Source organism: Nothoprocta perdicaria, unplaced genomic scaffold (genome assembly GCF_003342845.1).
Source record: "Nothoprocta perdicaria isolate Ctin4 unplaced genomic scaffold, notPer1 scaffold_46, whole genome shotgun sequence".
Lineage (NCBI taxonomy): Eukaryota > Metazoa > Chordata > Aves > Tinamiformes > Tinamidae > Nothoprocta > Nothoprocta perdicaria.
In genome coordinates, this window is record NW_020455710.1 from 4,053,815 (window position 1) to 4,075,880 (window position 22,066).

At 41.8% G+C, this 22,066-nt stretch overlaps 1 protein-coding gene across 1 annotated transcript; it reads right to left on the minus strand.

Annotated features, from left to right (window-relative positions):
- Window positions 1-248: 248 nt before the first annotated feature.
- Window positions 249-21,113, minus strand: LOC112953673 (ATP-binding cassette sub-family A member 10-like). Its single transcript, XM_026046774.1, has 39 exons — window positions 21,062-21,113; window positions 19,867-19,999; window positions 19,268-19,478; window positions 18,654-18,812; window positions 18,454-18,554; window positions 17,413-17,639; window positions 16,914-17,052; window positions 16,244-16,429; window positions 15,497-15,648; window positions 14,889-15,056; window positions 14,274-14,332; window positions 13,700-13,810; window positions 13,382-13,557; window positions 13,062-13,181; window positions 12,757-12,895; window positions 12,455-12,545; window positions 12,174-12,313; window positions 11,747-11,866; window positions 11,389-11,581; window positions 10,482-10,648; window positions 10,093-10,220; window positions 9,852-9,989; window positions 9,279-9,389; window positions 8,751-8,921; window positions 8,469-8,579; window positions 7,595-7,711; window positions 6,723-6,791; window positions 6,028-6,119; window positions 5,524-5,644; window positions 5,079-5,196; window positions 4,574-4,665; window positions 3,695-3,873; window positions 3,028-3,103; window positions 2,444-2,538; window positions 1,952-2,071; window positions 1,538-1,678; window positions 1,190-1,269; window positions 1,054-1,109; window positions 249-766 (listed from the first exon to the last, which is right to left on the minus strand). Exons 2-39 carry the CDS (start codon window positions 19,966-19,968, stop codon window positions 668-670), a joined length of 4,875 nt encoding a protein of 1,624 aa, XP_025902559.1. The 5' UTR covers window positions 19,969-19,999; window positions 21,062-21,113; the 3' UTR covers window positions 249-667.
- Window positions 21,114-22,066: the final 953 nt, after the last annotated feature.

Sequence of the window (22,066 nt, forward strand, 5' to 3'; positions counted from 1 at the left end):
CAAGATGTTTAGCTGCTGTTTGGGGGAAGAACCACAACCCTCAGCTTCCTGGTTTTTCTTCATGCCACATAACCTCCGTCCTACCTCAGCCRCCTCCTTTCCCACAGAAAGGAGTTGAAGATTTCTTAGCTCTTCCTGCTCCTGAAGGCCCAGCACAGCAATGATGACGTATGTGTCTATAGAAACATTTATTGGAAGGATACAAAAATAGGATGYAAATTTTTATGAGCTATATTTAAACATGTCTCAGGCAAATAGTTCCACGTATGTTACTTGGTGGGAGATGAGCCCAGAAGGCAGGCAGCATGGCCAGATTTCCTGATGTGCCCAGATCCACCAAGCAAAACAAAGCCTTGATCCCAGAAAAAGCTTATGACCATTTTCCTGCACATCTTTTTGGTCCCTTTGCTTCTTAAGCCTCTGCTCTTTCCCGTGTGGACACTATTCCATCAACCACCCACTGCACGTGGAGCAGGGATCTGTGCAGATGCATCTACAGAGTCTACTCGAAATGTCCTCTGCCCTGCAGAGTAGCCCTCAGCTCGCACTCTCCAGGGAGACAGAGCCTGCTCCCCTTCTCGTTATGCTGATAATGGCAGTAAATATGTGCAGTATCAAATCACTTAGGTTAATACAGAATAATTGCATAAATGAGCATCTCAGGTCTTCAGTTGTCTTCCTGTTGAAGTTGTTTCCAGTCAAAAGTTCCATCCAAAGTTAGATCAAAGTTTTCTTTCTCTTGCTCTCGGGAGAGTTCCAAAAACACCTGAAATGGTCAATATACAACTCTAATTATTTCTCTGACACTCACTAGACCCTGCAGTGTAGCTTTGCAGAGGGTACAGCTCTGCAACATCCGTAAGAGTTATGTGAAGTAGCTTTAGGAAGCGGGGTACTGATTTACCTGCCAAGAGGTGCAACAGCAGGCTGTTGCCTTCTTTTTTTTTTTTTAAGCAACAAAAACATGTTTTTTCACCACCTAAATCCTCTCAGAGTAATCCTCCCCCTGACAAAAACATCCTTCATAACATGCCTAGTTTTGAGATCACACACCTGAGCCAAAGTGTTCAAGGAGAAGCTGTACTCCTCAAGGTCAAAGGTTCTTTTGGCTGTGGAGAAGCAAAGAGAGGGTTGGAATTTCCCATACTGTGTTCCTCCTTTCCAAAAAGTTACTGTGTTTTGCTCTTACCTTCCTCTAGCTTGGAGAAAGATTGAGACAGAGGCAATGCATCTTCCATTGGGACTTTGTAGACTAGCAAAGATGGAAACCTGGAAGAAAAAGAAGTAAAGGTGACTCTTGTTTTGTTTTGAGCTTYTTGGGTTGTAAGTTTAAGTCACAATATGGAGATAGACATTTTACTGTATGAATTACAGCAGGATTGGACCTAGTGATATTACCTAATCCACTCCGTATACAGAAACTTGGACCTAATTATCTCCCTCAACCTGAGTGATCCCATACTGGATCATTAAACGCAGTGCATTTTTAGGAAGGAGGCAGTTGTGCAACCACCTCTCATCCTGTGTTTATAGTTACCGCTCCTGACGGGCTGCRCTTGGGAAAATCCTCAAAACCTCAGCATGCAGAAGATCAGTGCGCTCTGGGTCTTTGACTTTAATTTCCAGTATGTAGCCTTTGCCAAACTTACTCTTCAGGTACTGAATGGAGCCAATGCACCTGCAGTGGAAGGAGGRAACTCAGTGAATGGACAAAGAAGTCAGCACAGGGTGCAATGAATCCTTCGGTACCCAACCATCTGGTCACTCCCAATGGACACTCTACTGCTCCTCTCAATATTGCAACTACAGGAAGTATTTGATGAAGTGCACAGTAGTGGATTCAAGCTGGGGAGACCAGAGAAGCCCTGCTGCTCCATGGAGCAAAGAGCAGAAGAGATGTGCTGCATGGCTTGACCATGAAGGGCGAGCATCCACGCACGCTGGAGCCTACCGTAGCTGCCCGGACACCATGATGGCCACCCGGTCGCACACCGCCTCCGCCTCCTCCATGTAGTGTGTTGTCAAAATCGCTCCCTGCTCCTTGTTTTTCACTGCAGCACGGATCATTTTCCTGAGGATACAGAAAGAGTTAAGAAAAAAAAAAAAAAAGCTGACACTTCCAAAGCATATCAAATGTTTCTTATTATACTTTTATTTTTGATCTTGACTCAAGCCCTGTCATAGATTCTTCTGAAACTCACAAAGAACTCTCGTGGAACTAAATTATCCATGGGGCTGAATTCACAAGACAGTTTTCCTTCTGTTTGCATGGACTTTAAGCTCAGGATGATCAAGAAAGCAGATTCTCCAGCAACACTGTAGAYAAGTGGCCAACAGCAGTGACCATGGGTTGGCTAGACCTCTTTCTACTACTTATCCTGGGCACCTGCTCTTGGCTTCCAACCCCTTTACCCTTCAGTGTGCTGCCTGGGGCAGTACTCACCAGACACGGCGCTGCCCGTTGGGGTCCATGCCGGTGGACACCTCGTCCAGGAGCAGGACCGTGGGGTTGCCCAGCATGGAAACTGCAAAGCACAACTACAACAGGAAGAGACTTTTGAGCCTACTCTTCTGTGGTGCAAGCACCTCTGGGCAGCGTTTAAYTCACTTTATCTATGAGAACCAGGGTTCTGATTTATAGGAAATGTAGACTTGGAAAACACCTGCTTAGATCACCTTCAAATTGTGTTTCCTTTACTTTCTGACACAGGAGCTGTGCCAGCTTGTCACCAAATCATGCAGACCAACCTCGTCATCTGCATCTCCATAAACCGAAGCAACTCTACCTTTCACAATAACCATAATTTGAAGAAATCAAGTAATTTGGCAAACATGCTATGAAAGAACCCTTGACACAGGGACATATTTGTCTGCAACGTGACACAGAACGGACACATGTCAAAGCCCTCCATGCAGGAAGCTCTCAAGTAAGTCTGTATGACCACCGCTCACCAAACTGAATTTTCATTCATACTAGGAACAGTGCAGAGCTTACTACAGGAAAAACAAAAACAAAACAAAACACACCTTCCTGTTTATCCCAGTGGATAATTTTCTGGTTGACTTTTTTAAATACTCCTGAAGTCCCAGAGCATTCACTATTCTGTGGGGAAAGGGAAGAAAAGAAGAAAAAAATCATCATTTTTAGTATTCCCAGTTCTACTCTCTCACCCGCAAACAGTAAGGAAAAGGAAGTTTCTTTCCCCTGCCTTTTTGCTCCTGCTTATTTTCATTAAACCTTGGAATTTGTCATCAAAACATAAGCAAATATTTGAAGCAAAGCGTACTATATAGGTGACAAACTCTTCTCTAAGAATAATCATGACCATGAATAGCATTATAAAGCCACTCAGCCTTGCCGGTGTTAGTTGAGCAGGCAATACTTAAGCACCTTTCTTGTTGTACCAAATAGAAAGTCAGAGGTTTTAAAACCCCTTATCCCATACAGAATACCTAAAAGGATGTTTTAGAGGCAATTTTGTCATCAGGAAATGTACGTTGGTGAATGGGAGATTTTCCTGACGYACTCACTCCAAGTATATAGCGCTAAAGGATTCTTGCAGAATAATTTCCTGAGCTTCTCTCAAATGCTGTTTCTGCTCCCAGAGTCAGCTTTGATGTTCTGGTTCCCTCCCCATTCCCTTGGGATGGGGAAACGAAGTGTTCACTGATAGCTGGAACCACCTCTCCGTACCGGTTGATAGCGGCAGCCATATCCTCCTTCCTCACCCCTTTCACAGCAGCATAGGCCTCCAGGTGGTCTTGGACCGTGAGGTTGGGCCAGAGTGGGTCCTCCTGAGGGCAGCACCCCAGGAAATCCGGTGTGTGGTCCTGAAGGTGGGAGCTTGCTCCATCCCTCCTCAGCATCAGCACCTGCACGACAGGACGTTTGCTCTGCTCTCGTCTACCCTTTCCCACAGACAAGAGAACAGCTCCAAGGAAGGCTATGGGCTTCAGCATGACTTAGGGAAGGAAACCCAAAGGACAAATGATTGATTTGGCAACTCTAAGTTACATAAATACAAGCAAGGTAAATTAGAGGAGAGGGATCCCTTCCAAAATTTATCTAGGCTACTCAGTGTAGATCAGCCTCCAAAGATGCCAGTTTCTCTCCATGGACCATAGCTGTTGGGCTTTGATTTAGAATTTAGTTCAATATCTAGCTGTCTAACATTAGTTAAGATTTAAACGTGTGTATAGAAGGGTTACAAGTCCACCACCTCCAACAAACACCAGTGATGCAGGTGCATCACTAGCTTATTTCTGCTTTTTGGGCTAAAGACCACGATGTATGGAATGAGTTTATGCTTCTATTACTGTTCTACTACTGTTTTTTCTACTTTTATATTACTGTTCTATTACTCCATTACTGCTTATCAAAGTCAGAAATAATTCACAATATTTTACGTAAATAATTTTAACAGTGGCGTTCAGCTAAAACCTCAAACCCTGACATTCCTTGGACTGAAAATTATTGTTCAGCCTAGTGATATAATATAGCTATTGCTTAGCTTTGCACGTGCACTTCTGTTGAGGGTCTGCCCCTTCCTTCCAGCCCACAGGTGCCTCCTACCTGCCCAGCAGTCCGGGTCGTCTCTCCAATAATCATTTTGATAGCTGTGCTTTTACCTGCTCCATTGGGCCCCAGAAGTCCTAATACTTCTCCTGAAATCAATACGGAGCATTTCTTAGCAAGACATAAATGTATCAGGAGCAATTGCCATAAAAAAAGTGCACGTTATTTCCAAAGATCTTGTAAAAACAAACAGAAGTATAAGGACCATGCTGAGCATCCCTAAATTCTCAGTTTGATCTACCTGGTGAATCTGAGCACTGATCCAGATCGTCTGAAAGCCACTGCTGAAGTGACTTGTGTAGAGGGGGGTTATGTAAGTTTAGATAATATAGAGTCAAAGGTAACAAATATGCGATTTTCCCACTGTTTCTGATGTCCCAGCCACAGACCTGAAAAGTGAGTAGATTTGACCTTTATGTCCTTGTTCAATAACAGACACACTAAGAAATTAACTTCATAGGGGCCTTTAAAGTAGTTGTAGAAGAATAGTACCATTTTTTACCTTTTTTAACGCAGAAGGAGACATTTTTGGTCGCAATTTTCTTTTTCTTCTTGAATACAGAATCAGCTTTCTTTATTTTATATTCCTTGCATAGATTGCTGACAACAACCACAGATTTCTGAAAGTGAGGTGAAAGAAGAACAGTGTAATGTATCGGTAACCAGGAAGACCTCAGTAATATTTTTCTCTTACAAAAGAAAAACTCCTTCCTCCAAAAACCTTTGGATTCACTTCTAAGTTCTCTGAGAACAGGAGGTGCACCAGGACACGCTTAACTGTCCTCTTAAAAGTTATTTTCTCTAGACTGATGGGACTGAGTCCACTTGGGAGTTTGATTTTCTCAGTGAGACTAATACAGGCAGAGCATTGACTTGCCTTAMTGGTAATTTAATGGTTGCCAGCAGGATTCTTACTAATATAAAATAGAGAAAGATAACAGTTTTACCTCATCCTGACTTGGAGATGCTATGGCATTTCTCACTGCTGTTCTTTCAGCTTTAACATCTTCATCTTCTTCTTCTAGCTCCTCGGCGTTCTGGTGCCTGTTCTCTTTTCTTGGGAAAATCCTGCAAATCCAACAGGTCCATCTCAGTTCTCCACCAATGTGTTTTGGATAGATCAGGACTAAATTTCCCTCTGGTTCAATATTTCTTGTGCTTTCTATTATATATTTTAGGGCTTTCTGTATTGGACAAAGCAGCAGGCTGGTACGTCCACACAATTGCAGGCAACATCAAATGGAGATACTAGCCAGCTTGATCCTGCACTTATTATTTACTACTTTGGTATTTACTACTATTATTATTTACTACTTTGGTTATAAAAAAAAGTATTAAAAAATAGGGTCAAAGGCAACAATTTATGTCTAAAAAATTGTCTTCAGGGAAAAGTTTTGTGGCATGAATTTATATCTCACATATGCCTGTGGTACATGTGCATTTATACCAACCTAAATATTGGGTCCTTTCTCAGAACTGCTCTTCCATATTTTATCTCCAAATATCGAAGTAGAAAAATGAAACCCACAGAATGGATGTAAGGCTGAAAAAAAGAGGTTGCCACGTTAATAGACTTGCCTTCTGCCCTGCTATGGCTGGAGCAGAAAAGATGGTGACAATGTCATAAAATACATGAGGAAAAACACAATATCTGAAAATAAAGTCCATTAACATCTACACTCAGGCTAACGCCTGAACACCATGAACTCTGCTAACACTTATTAATACTGCAGAAGATACCACTGATCAAAAGAGAAACACAATTCATAAGACAACAGGACAGCATGAGGACACATTGCGGGCTTATTTTGCTTTCCCTTCACCATTTTAAAACAGCAGAATTATTTTTTGCACGGGTGGGAAATCGGTTATCCTGCTCCACCCAGATTCCAAGTAAAATAAGCTCAGTTTTCTCGCCTCCCTTCCTCACAAGTGCCAGCAATTAGTATTCCCTGAATGGATGAAGTGCAATTTGGGTCTGTGCCCACCGTGACGCTGTTGGGAGATGCTCCATCCCAGGGCAGCCGTTGATCCAACATGAAACTTCTGTCATGTTAAGCATGGGGGAATTGTACACATGTTTATATTCAACAACYTCTAGGAAATGAGCATTCCTAAATAAAGGTAATCTTAAATGTTTTCTTACTGCAAAGGCAGGTACTAGTATTTCATTGATTGAAGTTGCATCAGCTAGTTCAGAGTCTGCTATAAAAATCTGTAAGAATAAAAAAAAAACATAATGAAAATATGTGATTCTTTAGACTGACTAATGTGGAATAGTTAAGTGCGAACATCGAATACTTCAGAAATATACAACCCTTCTGATTTCTTCAAAATGTTCAAAATACAGATGAACAAATTCCATAAATCAACACAGTGCTAAATACTCTCAGTGCACTTATTAGCACTCAYAGTGCTAATAAGCCTCTCCTTTTAGGAATATTGGTTTATCCTGGGAAAACATCTGTTCTCCTCTCTGTTCCACCCCAGTGGAAGAGTGGAGGGAAACAAAGAAGAGGAGAGTCTCCTATTTGGACTTACACTCTTATATCACTTTTAGCACAGACTTACATGCAGCTGGAGCTAAATTAGTAGCTGCCTTTCTAGAACCACCTCTCAGCTGATGTGGAATAAAGCATTTTGAGAATATTCTTAATTTTCACTCTGTTTACATACAGTCAGAGAAAAAAAAAAAACCTTTTACTTCCTATTGTGATTGCTCAAGCCAAGATATTTGACTTTGTGTGGGAGGAATTAAAGGTGCTTGCCCAATMTATAGTCATGGCTCAACTGCAAGAGAAGTAGCCTGCAGCAACAGTGAGCAGCTGGAGAGGTTATATCTGTGCTGAAATGGTCATCTAGTGATGCATTCTGGTGACTTGAAAAGCCCCAGCAGTAGGAGAAAACTAATGACCCTTCCTAATCACAATTTTGCAAGTACCATGAGGTTTTGCCTTCAAGAATACATGCTTTTGTTCTACATACAGATTCGTCTTGTAGCTCAGCACCATGGCCTACCTGGTGGCAGCTGATCACGAGGCCCAGCAGTGGATATGTAGGAAACAAGAGAGGCAAGAGGTACAGGGCAACTTGATAATCCACAACTCTGCTGATAACAAAAGAAACCAAACCTACCTAAAAGTGAAAGGAGAAGGTAATTTAGCTGACAGGAATGATTGCACGTCTTCACCGGTGCTAGGACTTGCATGCATTGATGTTTTTACTTCCCTGTTGAATTTCTAACAATGGTCAATGGAAAGGAGACCAGAAAAATGGAGTGTTCAGGAGCTTCTTGGCTGCCCGAGCTGCCATGGGCTACTTGAGCCCATGAGACATTGAACAGAGTGATAACTTTCCTGACTTCCAAGCMTGCACCAGCTCAACATTCATCCCCCTGTGCATGACATGACATGTGCTATATGGATTGCTCCATGGCTCTTCCTGCATCTGGCTGCCTTGTTCCTACTTCTTCAACTAATCACCTGGCCATGCAAGGTGGACCCCTTAAGTAGTCATCCTGGTTACAGTCTGGTTGAAGCTGATTAAATAATTGATCCTAGAAATTCCCCATTGGTTTGGTTTTGAAGCTTCACCATAAGCAAAACACAAGGCAGGAGAGAAAGAATTGCAGCATTTGTAATGACTGATCTAAACTGTGAAATGACTTCTCATTTCCAGAGAGGTGAGAGCAAGGACTGGAGGGAAGTAGAGGGATTGATTCTCAATTGATTGATTGAGAAAAAGATGAGTTTGATATAGGATAGCCTGCATAAAATAYGTGCCCTTATCTATATGCCAAATGTACGTTTGGTATATTGACTTCTAACTCATCCTTAAGAGCCCTAAATATATTTTGCAAACCCTGCAGTACATTATCCAGTTGTATACTTACCACTATGAGGATAAAAGACCAAAAATCACAGTTCCATCCTTTGCGAAACAGGAAGGACATTAAATACACGAAGAGAACCATAGACATTCCATAGCCAAAAATAGCCATAACCTATAGAGAAAGAGCTTTCATTAGAGAAAATGGAGTGGTGCAAAGAACAAGAAAACCATGCACATCATTATGGTTCGAAGCATTGAGAAAACACCACAATTACGGTTGAGTATGAAGGACTCCAGTCCTTTCACTCCCCAGGAAATCAGTGACCATCAGAATGATATTTACCAGCAAAAAGAAGATGCCGGCGCTCCCAGAAACCTTGTTACTCATTGCAAACTGAAGCCCAAGCATTGAGAAGAGAAGAAACCAGCTCAGAGGGATGTCCACCAGTGCCTGGCCACACCAGTAGGCCGAGGGCAGGAGCCCCGAGACCCGCAGCTGGGCGCGAGCTCCTGTCTAGGGATACACACAGAAAAGAGCAGCTGACCACAGGATCCTGGCTGGCCAGTTACACCCTTGGGAACACCTCCATGAAATGTAAACCAGGGTTATTTTTTCCATGTCATCCCCATAATACTATTTATTTCCTGGTCATGCTTCTCATTGGAGTGACCTGCCCACTTTTAGCTTGCTGGGGTTAAATTCTAGTCCTTCTAGTATTTATTATTCTCTGCTGGATGCAAAACTGCTTATCTTTATCTAAAGAAAAATATTTCAAACAGCACATCACATTTAAGTGCCTCGTGACAATATGAGGATATTATGAGGATAATCCTTCTTCCCACCCAAGACCTGCACCATTTCAAGGATTACCTTGTAATCTTGCTTGTAGCCCATTGAAAAGTGAGGAGGAAAACCAGGGAATAAAATCAGCATATAAATGAGGTAAAAAGAAACAAAATAATCCCAGAATTGTGCATCTACCTGAAAGAAGAAGGGAAAAAAAAAGTAGAAAACAGTCACATCGGAAGAGATAGACACCATGATTAATCTTATTGCATTATCTTGATTTAAAATACATTACAAACACAAAATGGGATTTGATACTAAATATTAGCTGGGGGSAGAGGGAGCCGTTTATTGATGGACTTCAGCTCTCAGCTGCCCATGATGAATGGTCTCCATCACAGATGCATTAATGCAGTTTCTGGTCCAGAGATGATTTGCATCCATCTCTTTGAAGGCATGAGCAGAAGCTGTGTAGTTGTGCAAGGGCACGTGTTGAATTTATCCTTAGAATCACTCCTGAAATCAACTGTGCTTTGTCCATACCTACTGCATCAATGCGTATAGACAACCTCACATATAGCTTGCTATTATCGAAGCCTCAAGTGGTTTTAAGAACAGTTGTGTGACACATCCTGGCTCGCAGACTCTGGCGCTTACATTGAAAAAGGGGTGACTCCAAATCCGAATATGTTCAGTTGAATTGAAAGTTCCCAGCAGGGCATTGCTAATGATGTTCACGAGCACTGGAAAACAGTTGATGGCCTTCATGTGGCATAATACAGTAAACCTGTAGCTCTTGAAAGGGCAAGAAAACAAGATGAAACCCAAGGCTTTATTATTTTATTTTAGCATCTTGCTTAATTATTGAACAGAAATGGAGGAGAAGAAAAATCCTTACCTGCCCTTCTCGAGACACTCTTATAGCCCCATTATGTTCTAGCTCTTCTGTGATATTTTCCTCACTTCTTATTTCCACTGTTAGATCTTGACGTTCTAGACTGTGGATAAAGTCTTCGATGCCTGATCCTAGCATGAAAGGCGAAAGTGGAGGATTCAAAATATTGAACTATTAAATATTGAGCGAAACTGTCCTGCCTTTTTCTGAATCCATGGTGACCAAACGAAAACAGAGTAAATATATTGACTACGGAAGTCAGCCAGCAACTACAGAGTAGGTCTTTGCACTTTGTGTAGCGAATGGATTCTGGCCTCGGTAACTTAAAATTTGCATTGTCATTTTTCGAATGGAAAATGATGCTGATCAGCCCAATGTTTTCTTCCACGCACCTGTTTTATTGAGGACGAGCAGGGTGGTAGTGTCCGAGTGAGCCTTGCTGCCAAGTGGGAGGAAATACCGCGCCGGGGACAGCTCCCAGGCACTTACACTCTGCCATGCAGCAACCAGGGCCATTTGCAAAACAACAGGAAGCAGAAAAACCGAATAGAGCAGCAAGCTGCAATGAGAAACATAAGAGTAAACTTTCTGAAAATAGACATTTTGCAAACTGCATTTCTATATCGGAAATCATATACTATGTTTAGCTTATTGACCAACTTTACTGTTAAAAATATTTTAGTTATTTAAGTTCTAAAACCCTAATCATTCACAAGAGCCCTGAAAACTCAGTGGGAAGGCCTCAGGTCTAAGGASATCTTATTTTAAAGCCACAAAATGCCCTTTAGACTTGCCTAAGAYATAAGTTTTTCCTAAATCAACATTTCCTCTCTGTTTTTTGTGCCCTGCCAGGAAATGATGGCATGCCAGACTGAAGACCAGCAAGTCAAAATGCTTTCAGGATGAGAGAAGTTGAAAAAATACAGAGGAAGTTTGAAAATAGTATTTTTCCTCCTCTTTTTAATACCTAAGTTTCTTTTCAACTCTCCTCTCTCACCTAAAATAAAACTATTAATACATGACTGTTTTCTGCAGAAAGAAAATGGGGATGCTCTTGCACATATCACTCTTGTGAGTTCCTACTTCTACGTAGGAAAGAAAATGCACAAAAAAATGGCTGTCAAAATTGCTAAAAATTAAGTCTTGCCTGAAAAAAAACCCAGTGGTTCATTGACAGCCACGACCTGATCTCAATTACTCCAAGTGTTCATTGAAATGGGGCTGTGAAAACTGTCCGTGCCCTGCTGCAGCCGTGCTGCTCAGAGCACGCTCGGGCTGCAGAAGAGCTCTGGTACTTACATTGACCCGAGGTTTTTCAAGGAGCTTTTAAGCTTGAAGAGGTGGACCCGAGCCATGGCGTAGACCTGCTGCCTCCAGAGAGCCATGCCGCTCGCCGTGGCCTCTACAATATCCAAGAGCAGGGCACCCTGCTCCAGCTCCTCCAGGGACCTCGCTCCGGCCTCTGCCTGGTCCTCACCGAAGGCATGGTCATCTACAGAGAGTTTTCAACGTGTGCTTATTTGCAATCAGCTTTTCCATTGCAATGTGTGAAAAAGAGTACCCTAAATAGTGTAAAATATTACAGAATGGCAAATGCTGCAGTAAGGCAGCCTTTCTCTTCATCCAAGAAGAATTTGTTCTGGAGGCAGCATTGTACCTTCTTGATCAACTGCRGTTTCTTCCTCCAGCTTCAGGAAGACATCCTCCAGCGTTGTCACGTTAACTCCATAATTGATAATTCCCTGCTCAGAGCAACTGTCAAGATGACTGAACAGATCTGCGGGATGGAAAGAATATAGACGCCTTCAGGGTAGTCAAACACAAGCACGTATCTGCTCTGAGGCCCTGAATTTCCTCATCAAGGTTCACCATTATAAACAGAAGACAAGTGCTGTATATTTTGATCTTAAATGTTTGGAAGTTAAAATTGTGAGGGACCAAAGCCGGCAATAAAACACTRTAATTCAATAAAAGTCCTTGTTTGACTCCCACAGAACTTCTCCCTCTCTGTTTCTCYCTCCCTATATTTCTGATAAATTGCCTTTTTTTCCATGGAAATTTCCSATTATTTTAGTGTATGTTACCTGGGAATTTATTCACGTTCTCCAGTGGCAGTTTATATTTCAGCTCATATTGACGGTGTCCTGAGAATACGGCATTTGGGATGTGCCGTTTAACCAGAGCGGTCACGTTCTCTAAGTCACAAGACTCACTGACGTGGATGCTGTTCAATTTAAAGAAGTAAATGGTTAATTCTGAGAAAAAMCATTTCCAGGATCTATTAAATCAAAAGCTCAGCGTGCTTCATTTGGCCCTTACTTTAGAGGGAGATGAGGTTACTGCTTGCTAGGGCTTACATAGATACCTTAAATGGTAGCCGATTCCCCATTTTTTCTTCAAGAACAAAGAAGAACCAATGCACTTTAGCCTCCCGTGTGAGATAAAAGCCTTGCGATCTAAAGAAACAGAAACCCAAGAAGTTTATACTGCAGAGCAGGGGTTCAAAACCCTTTTGTGACTGMAACTGCCTAGTGCTATTAGTGCCAGTGGAGGCATTGCCATACATTTGACAGGATCAGGACTTCATCCCAGGTAGTCTGGCTTGGAGAAGAACTTGGTGTTCAAGSCTTATTCTGGAGAGAAGCTTCTGTCTGAGTCCGTGCTTACCTGCAAGGATATCGGCCTCGTCCATGAACTGGGTGCTGAACAGAATCACTCGCCCGCTCCTGTGCTCCTTGAGGAGGCTCCACACCTGATACCTGGAAAGGGGATCCAGCCCAGCCGTCGGCTCATCCAGCAACAAAACCTGCAGAAGGAAGATGTGTTTATGATTTACTATCTTGGAGGTATAATCATAAGAGCTTTAAAAGGCACCAAAATCATGGGTGCGTTTGTAGTTAAGTCCATGCATAGCATTTCGGTTAGGTTGGACCCAGCCTCCCAGTGTTACACAACTGCCCCTGCTGCTTTACCTGGGGGTCTCCAAGCATGGCTATTGCAATGGATAACTTTCGTTTTTGCCCACCACTCAATTTCTCAGCTTGAGTGTCTTGAATGTTGGTGATATCCAGTAATTCCAAGATGTTTTTCACCTAGAAAAGTACAYGGAAGTCCATTACAAGCACCAGTATTCCTTTGGTCCTTATCTTTAGACGTGAAGAGGATCCTATTGAGCCTGAAGGTGAAATTTCTACGTGTGCTTACTGAGGGTGAGCTCCAACACCCACTGATTACACTGCAGCAGAGCCTAGTCCTGTGCAAGGGTGCTTTCCAGGGAAACATGCCCACTCACCTCCTGCTCAACGTCTTTGGACTTGATGCCCTTGATTTCAGCAAAAGTCTGCAAGTTTTCCTTCACTGTTAAAACTTCAAACTGCACATTGAATTGTGGGCAGATGCCAATCATCTCCCTAATTTCTTCCCTGTCCCCCATTTCAGACAGGTTGGAGTTGTATATGGTGGCAGAGCCTGTTTACAGGAACAAACACAATAAGGTGGAATGAAGTCTCTGCACACAGATTTTACTTGAATCTGTGGACTTAAATCAAGTCCAATGTGGACTTAAATCAAGTCCACCTTGATTTAACCATTTTACCTCTTGACATCCTACCTTCTGAAGGCAAGGTGAGTCCACTGAGCACATTTAACAGTGTCGTCTTCCCAGCCCCGCTGTGACCAAGTAAGGCAGTGATCTGGCCCTCATAAATATTTAAAAATAAACCTAGAAAAATATAAGGTTTGGGGGAAGAGAGAAAAAAAAGGAAAAAAAAAAAGCCTTTACTTCCTTCTTTTCATTGTCATAAGCGCCAGTAAGACAAGAAGACAAGTCAAGAAATATAAAAACTAAGTAGAAATGATCTGTCAGAAGTGCACTATACAAACTGAGGTGTAAAGCTTTGCAAATCCAGTGCTAATTTCATAAGAAGTTGCTCTGTATTCAGTAGAGAAGACAGAAATACAACTGAAGAAGAAAAAAAATACTTTTGTTCTCTATACTTTCAGTAAAAATAGAAAGGAAGTCTSTAGAAACTGAACAAAATAACCAGAAACTGCAAAATAACAATCAATTGCATCAGCCGCTATTCCCAATAATTTTTCAAACAATACTATTACTTCTGTTTTCAAATGTTTGCACAACTACTCTTCTTCATCTTTAACAGGAATCAATATCAAAGCTTTCCTACCTCTTAAGGCTTCTGTTTTCTTATCCTTCTGCTTATAGACTTTCTTAATATTGACGAGTCTAAAAAGAAGGTAAGAAGAATATCACTTCTATATTTCCATTAATACATTTGCCTGGTACTGCTTTATACATTTTTACACATCTTCATTTCCAGTACCTTATGTATTTTTATATAATTTCTGTCTTTTTAAATAGACTTTGAGACTCAGTAGGATTTTGCACAAATACGAATGTGGACACAGATGGGAATATCAACATATGGCATGCAATAACAGAGCATCCAGCATTTCATGGACAAGGTCAAATCCATTGCAACAGATGACCCTTTCACTGCCATCCAACTTCTCTAATGAACATGTAACAAAGTCCACAGTAAAAAAAAATCAGAAAGACAAGTGACTTTTATCTAAATTTCACTATTTGTGATTTGCCTGAATTACTTGTTTATCTCAGCTGTATTTTAGCTCTATTTTTTCTCCRTGAATTGGAGAAAATGCCACGAATATGCAAAGTGCCTGGACAAAGCAACACAGAGCTGGTGGCCGAGCATGGGCAGGGAGCATWGGACCTGAGCTACCAAACTCCAACAGAGCCAATAGCAACTCCCTCTGGCAACCTGATGGCCTCTTTCCCCGTGAATTCGGAGGGCACCGGCTCGACGTCGTCACCCAGCAGCTCCTCGGGGCTCATTTCGGCCTGGGGCCTCTTGCTGGAGGAGCTTCTCCTGCTCTTCATCCAGTACGAGGGCTTCAGGCAGAAAAAAGGGGGGTTGGGGATGCCRTATCTGCCTAGGGGAAAAGCAAGGAAAATGACCCGTGATCAATCAAAAGTGCCATCAAAGCACCATTCTGAAGGTCTGAAATATCTGACTCCAGATTTTGATTTTATATTGCTAAAAAGAGAGTTTAGGAAGTTTTCACAAGTGTGCATGGGATCTGGGTCAAGAAGGAGAGGTTCAGAGCTGTTTCTAAGGAATTCTGTCTTTTATTTAATGAATTAAGATATTGATAATTCACTGCCTCTGATTTGGGAATCACCAGGCTMGGCCAGGATTAGGAAAGTTGCTCAACAATATAATATATATTTTTTTTTTAGAAACCAAAACCTATGCTAGTTCACACAACAGTGCAGCATCCTCTCCTTCCCCTGAAGTGCTATTACACACAATCAATATAAATCAAAAGKATACAGGTAAAAGAGTATAGCTGTAAGTACACGTCATACTTACCAGATAGAACTTTATCAAAGTAGATAGCTAACAGCAGATACAAGACCGAGTCAAAGATCAGCACAATGTAAGTTGAAAATAAAAAGTATGATTCCTCCATAAGGTTAGAAAAATATAAACCTATTCCAAATTTTTCCAAATGGAAAATCTGAAATGAAGGACAAAGTAAAAGAGTTTTCAGGTTGAAAAAATACGAGCTTATCATCAAACTATGGATAAAATGGACTCGTTAACCCTAAAATCTTTCAGAAGGGCAACATTGATTTTTTTTTTCTTTTAATTTCTAGTGAGAAAGGGAAACAGATTTACTCCAGTCAGAGATCCTATGTTTCCATGCAGAACTTTGCAGAATAATCCAGAAACAGAAGACCTGAATTTTAGAGAAATACAATATTGGATATAAGAAATGAGATATTGTCACACAGAATTGTAACAATGGCTGTCATCTAGTACAAAAATAATAAGATTTTTACACAGTAATTGACTGTTGTGTATTGGTAGTGAATGCAATGTATTTTCTGGTCATGTACAATTCTGACATGAAACCAAAGGATGAAAGAACTGGCTCTCACTGGGCGCAGAAAACAGCATTCAAAGCTGCTGAGATGAGAAGGAGAAATGAGGGCTGTGACTTCCTGTGTCTTTCTACCTCCAAAGCATGCTAGGGCTTTTATTGCCATTATCTGTGAAAAGCTATTTTCAAGCTATTGAGAAAGTTTGATTAGGGAGATGACACACCATACCTTTGCAATTCCAGCATTAAATGCATAAGGACAAAAGAGGCTGAGAAACCACTGCATGGGTTCGGGAATATTTTCTACGAGCACTGCAAGGCTTAAGCATCCGAAGACAAAGATGAAGAGGAAGACGATGGATTCGACAAGCTTAGAACTCCTCAAGAGGGAGGAGAGCAGGAAAGCGAAGTGGACCTGTAAGAAATGGGAATTGTTCATTGGCAAGGTGCATTTCCAATGCCACCATCCCCAACCCGAGGCGTGGGACACGGAATCACACTGCTGAAGAACTTCAAATTCTACCTTTGAAGTGTTTCTAAGGCATATCAGCACATACATGCAAAACCATCTCATCGACAGAAGGAAAATAAATATCCTTAACTAGCAGCTCCCTGGTGAGCTGAGTCTGTATAAAAAACAAACCAGAATAGATCACAGTGGGGAGAACTGAGGTTTTGTTTGCAGCCAGTCTACTGCCTGCAGATCCTCAGACTGTAATTCAAATCACTGCCAATTACGAGATACAACTGAGCCAGAGTGTATTTGTATTGGCAGGACCGGGGAAAAATAGAGTTCTGAGTGATTGTGCAAGTGGCTCTGGAGTAATGTTTAGGCTACTCAAAATACTAATAAATTACATGGTGAGAAAATCAAATCTGTCTTTAGTACCCCGACTTACACATGCCATGCCATACAGGAAAAATAGCAGTACGATTGCAGGGAAGCTGCTAAGGTAGAAAGCATCCTGCAWGCTGATAGCTGTCAGCAGGCAGGACAAGACCAACACGTAGAGGGCATACAGCAAACTCCAGGAGAGCCTGAAGATGGAGAGATGAATGAGATTATAATCTTTTTTTTTTAAGTGAAATCTTTGTTTGAGCTTCATCTGCATGGGAAAACCATTTAAAACTATTAAGTATTTCCTAGGGTACTATAACACTAACTAATCCCCAGTGCAAACTCATTCAYACTCTACTTAGAGTAGGCAGCATGACTGACTTTAGATGATAATACCCAAAAAAAAGAAGATATCTCCCTTGTCCCACTCAACTTAAGGTTAAAGTTTGTCTTTAGTGACAATGTCAATGAACTTGTTGTGCAAGTACCCAAGGGTACATTGATTTTTGGTAAAWAGGTTCTTTAGTCATATTACTTAACTCTACTGCTGAGGGACTCACCAAAACGCAATATCTTGTAATCCCATCATCTTCATCAACGCTTTGAGCTTCTTCTTTTCTTTTACAATATTCATAGATAAAAAATGCATGAATGCAGAGAAACACATCACGACAGTAATCATGAAATAACTGTACTCCAATGAAATTGAGGAGATGACGCCTTGGGATTTCATACGGATCCCAGCGATTGACTTCATTTCYTCCCAGACGGAATGATTTGCCACCCCCTAAAGGAATTCAAGGTAAAAATCTGTTATGCAGTGAAGTGTAGTTATATAACGAACCTGCTGATTTATCAGCCCCTGAATAATTTTTATACAGGTCTCTATAATGCATGAACGAGTTTAGCAATAATCCCTGTGGGAAGCTTTCATCTGACTTGTTCAGCTGCCTGTGACCCAGCTAGATTCCCTTGGAGTCTGTTGGGAAAAATAAACCCTTCATCTCGTCCCGCAGTAAACATCCAAACGGATAAATCACGCTGCCCACAATTGTGCTTCTCTTCATGAGTATGAAAACAGTCTAGATGGCTGCATAGCCAAACCAAATGACCCCTATCCAGACACATTTTTGAGGTACAATTTGGAAAGAAAGGGCAAGAAATGACAGACATGCCTATTCCAAAAGAATGGCATCCAGCAGACATTCACACCACCCTGGATAAGGGCCCGGTCCCAGCTAGAGCTCTCTGCTTCTTGCAATCTGGGATATTCTCTTAAGCAAACAGCAGTATTGCATTTGGGTCACAGTCTTTAAGAGCAATTGCAATCTTGAGCAGAAACAACAGTAAACACAAATCTTGACAGCAAAATTGGAAGTTTTTCACAGGGAACCTCAAGATGGAGAAACTTCGGATTCCATCCAAGTTCCTGCTGCCACTGCCAATAACATTCCCAAAGCCTCTGAGGCATCTGAAACAACTTCAGATACTTTATCTTCCGCAGAATTTTCGGTCCCTTTCTATTGTCATAAACACTTTGCCTTTTCTACACAGCATATAAAATAAAAGGAAGACCCCTTCATTTCATGAATTGGATTTACCTCTATAATAGCAGCATCGATACTGGACTGCAGGGACAGGAAACCTTTGTACCAGTATCTTGGGCTGTAGCAGTATTGTTCTGAGAAGTTATAACAGGTATCTGCAAGGATGAAAGGTTGGTGCATGTGGATTACTCCAACAAAGCTACGTCTCACCAAGCCAGGCAAACATATGTCCATAAATATTTATTTTGAATTACCTATGTATCCAAACTTCTCATTTGGAATAACTAAACTGAAAGTAGAAAACCTGAGGCGATAGGAGAAGTTGTCTTTGAATACAACCCCTATAATTCTGTTATTTGAAATCCACGCTTGCTCCAGCGCTCTCTCATTTTCCATTGCCTCTAAATTTATACCTGTGGTTTGGAAGAAAAACATTGCAATGAGTTTCTGCAAGTCTGAAAATGTAAGCATGGGCACTGATTGTGTATTCTGCTTTTGTCAGCTTTGCAACTCTCCCTTTATGGTTCTTCTATCTGGGTAAGTTACATTGGCAGCACCTTTAGGTAGTTCACACTTAACCAGCTGAGAAGAAGAATTCCTCAAAATAATGAACTAATACATCTTAATAGTRTTATTCTATATAGTGAGTATCTTATAAGGTAGAGCTGCTGTTCTCAGAGGCATAAGCTGAGCTCTTTAGTCATGTATATACTACTTATGTGTTATCTACTAGAATAAATATTTGAGGAAATGAGAGATTTGAGAGGAATTTTCTATTGGCTGAAGATACTTCAACCCCATGAAAGCACACCACAGGTACAATAGGTTAAATAATGACAAATTTAAATACTTAAAAGACAAAACATACCTGTCATTACGGATTTCAAGGCCACCTTGTTCATTATCTGCCTTGTGGTTGCCGTCACGGGTGTGTAAGCCACAATAACCCCAGTAGTATCAAAGACAGGATCATCAAGTTGCCCAAGATAACTGTAAGGCACTTCTGGATGGCGCGTTTTCATTGTAAACAAACTTATTACAAATAACAGAGGCAGAAAAAGTAGAGACAGGGTCCACTCCTAGGTAAGGAGAAAAATGGAGAGGGGAATTCAATAATATAAGGGAATTTTATAATAATAATAAGAGAGAGCACGTTCTCTGTGGAATTAAGACCTAAAAAAGAGGCACTTGGTCAGGTTGGCTTTTTAGAGGTGGATTAACTAAGGATATCTTGGCACTATGCATGTCACTTGGGTGAATTTCCCTGCCCAAAGAGCCCATCAGTGCTATCATGCATTCCATAAATGACACAAGCCCAATTTCTTGTGAAAGCAAAGTCTCACAAAGTCTCACAAAGTCTTCATTGCCAGCTGGGAATTTTACATTTGCAGAAAAAAATCTGCGTTTTAAAGAAAGGCTCCTCAGTGTTTAGCTTTGCACTGTTTTGTTTTCAGTATTTTAACTTGCCTGAAAGCTCTGCCTCTTCATCCTCCATTTGACAAGTACATTCTTCCACAAGAGGATTTTTGTTTGCTGGAATATGCTTATATTTCTCTGAAGTCTCTTCATCTCTGAACCTACAATTATTTTTTTAAATTACCTTCAAATGCAAGAAAAAAAAAAGAACAACTGTGACTGTTTTATTGATACGACCTTTGCATTTATGCCAGTGCATAGTACACGCGGCTACTCCTTATTTTGGAGAGCTCAACTATCCATTGCAACTCAAATTCTTAAACTGGGAGGAGGTATTTATGAAATGTAATGGGAAGCTCAGACTGCATGATCTCATTGGTTTGGGTGGCCTTCATGTCCAAGAAATGACAACTTTATCGTTCAAAATGCCAAAAAATCGTTCAAACGGGCTACAGGCTTCACACCAAGAGGTGTTAAGCAACTCCTGGAGGCAGCAGAGGCTGAGCTCATCCTGAAGGGTGTCAGGGGGAAGCAGCTTGGAGTAAYGAAAGAACAAACCCTTGGACTGGCGCTCGGAGAACTGTCACCGTCCGGGCTGGGAGGAACTTGGCAGCAGCCTCTCAATAGCTCTGGCCAAAGCAAAACAAGAATTTACTGCCTGGATAATCATTAATGGTGGCATGAGAAGCTTAGAAAAACTAGGCACAAAGAGGGTTGTTTCAGTCAATTTTGTATACGAGATATGCGAGCTGTTAATAAAACAAGTAGGAATATTTGAATAGAGTAAAAGGACTAAATACTCAGACGTGAAACGCCAACCTGCTCTTGCAGCATCCTTGCAGCTAAAACACACTTTCAGATGCGATGTTTTCCTGGTCTTTTGGAATCAAATAAGTCATAGAAACTTTGGCAAGTTTCTACATGTAATCCTTTCAAACCTCTGCATCATATAAAAGGAGGATGCCTATTCTCCTGTTTCCTTTATCTCGTGATGCTGACAGGCACGTTGCAGCTATCTTCTTCCAAATACTCATATTTGTGGTTTTCCTCTCTTAATTACCAGCTTAATGGAGCCTTTTAGAATGAAGGACCCCCGGTGAGCTACCCCATGCACTCGCACCCTCAAATCCAATTATTTATGGTGCAATTAATTACCAGATGTTATCGCTCACTTTGAAATAATTCTTGCATCCTCAAAAAAAAAAAAAAAAAAAAGAAGAAAAAGAGAAGAAAAATGAGATCTTACCTTAACAGGAGGGCTTGACAAGGATCCTGTGTCCGCCGTAACTGGGGATGTGCCTGGAGATGCCCGTGGATGTGCCCGTCGCAGGGCTCCTCTCTCCTTCACTGGCTGCCCAGGGACATTCCTCAGGCCCGTGCCTCACTGCTCGCTGCCTTCCTCTCCTCCTCCCCGCTCTCCCTCTCCCCCAGGCACATCTTCGGGTTTATTTATATCAAAAAAAGCCAACGGAGTGTATTGTTGTGGAGGCGCTGAAGCAGCTTCTCGGAAAAGTTGCTCAGGAAATACTTGAGACTTAGCCAAGAAGGGGGAAAACAAAAAAAAAAAAACCAACCAAAAAAAAAAAAAGCCAAAAACTTTTCAACAAATGTTACAAAACCCCTTTTTCTGGCGCRTTGCGCTCTGTTCCTCGGTGCAGCAGCAGCGGCTCGAGCTGCAAGGAGGATCGGGACACGGCGCTCAGGGTGGAGGAGCCAATGTTGATTCCTCTCTATCTCCGGACACTGCGGTTTTATCTGCAAACAACTCTTTTGAGGAGATCAGTGCTAATAAATCTCYCGCACTCTTCAGCTTGCAGGAGGGCTCATAAACTGTAAAATAATGGGAAACCTTGGGTTTTCACCGTGATCCCAGCTCCCCGGCTCCGCAGCATCCCTGCTCCTCCTCGTGCGTCCAGGCTTCCCTTTGAGCAAGGCTTAAAAAGCTGGCGGTGGGAGGGAGCAGCGGGCGGCTGTGCAGGACAGAGGTTGGGCTTGAGGACACGGAGGGAGCCAGATCTGCTCCCCTTTGCTCTGCGGAGAGAAAACGGCACCAATAACCAGGTTTAGATAACGTGTGGATGTCCCAGCCAGACCAAGGGAGGTTTCGAGGCGTAAGTCAAGACACAGAATCCAGTTAAGACTTGCCCTTGATTATACATCCTTGAAACCCTTCGTCCTTTTGCCAACCCCTCCTGACAAAGCAGGGGAAAAAAAAAAAAAAAAAAGTTGTTTTGAGCAATGGAGTAGACAG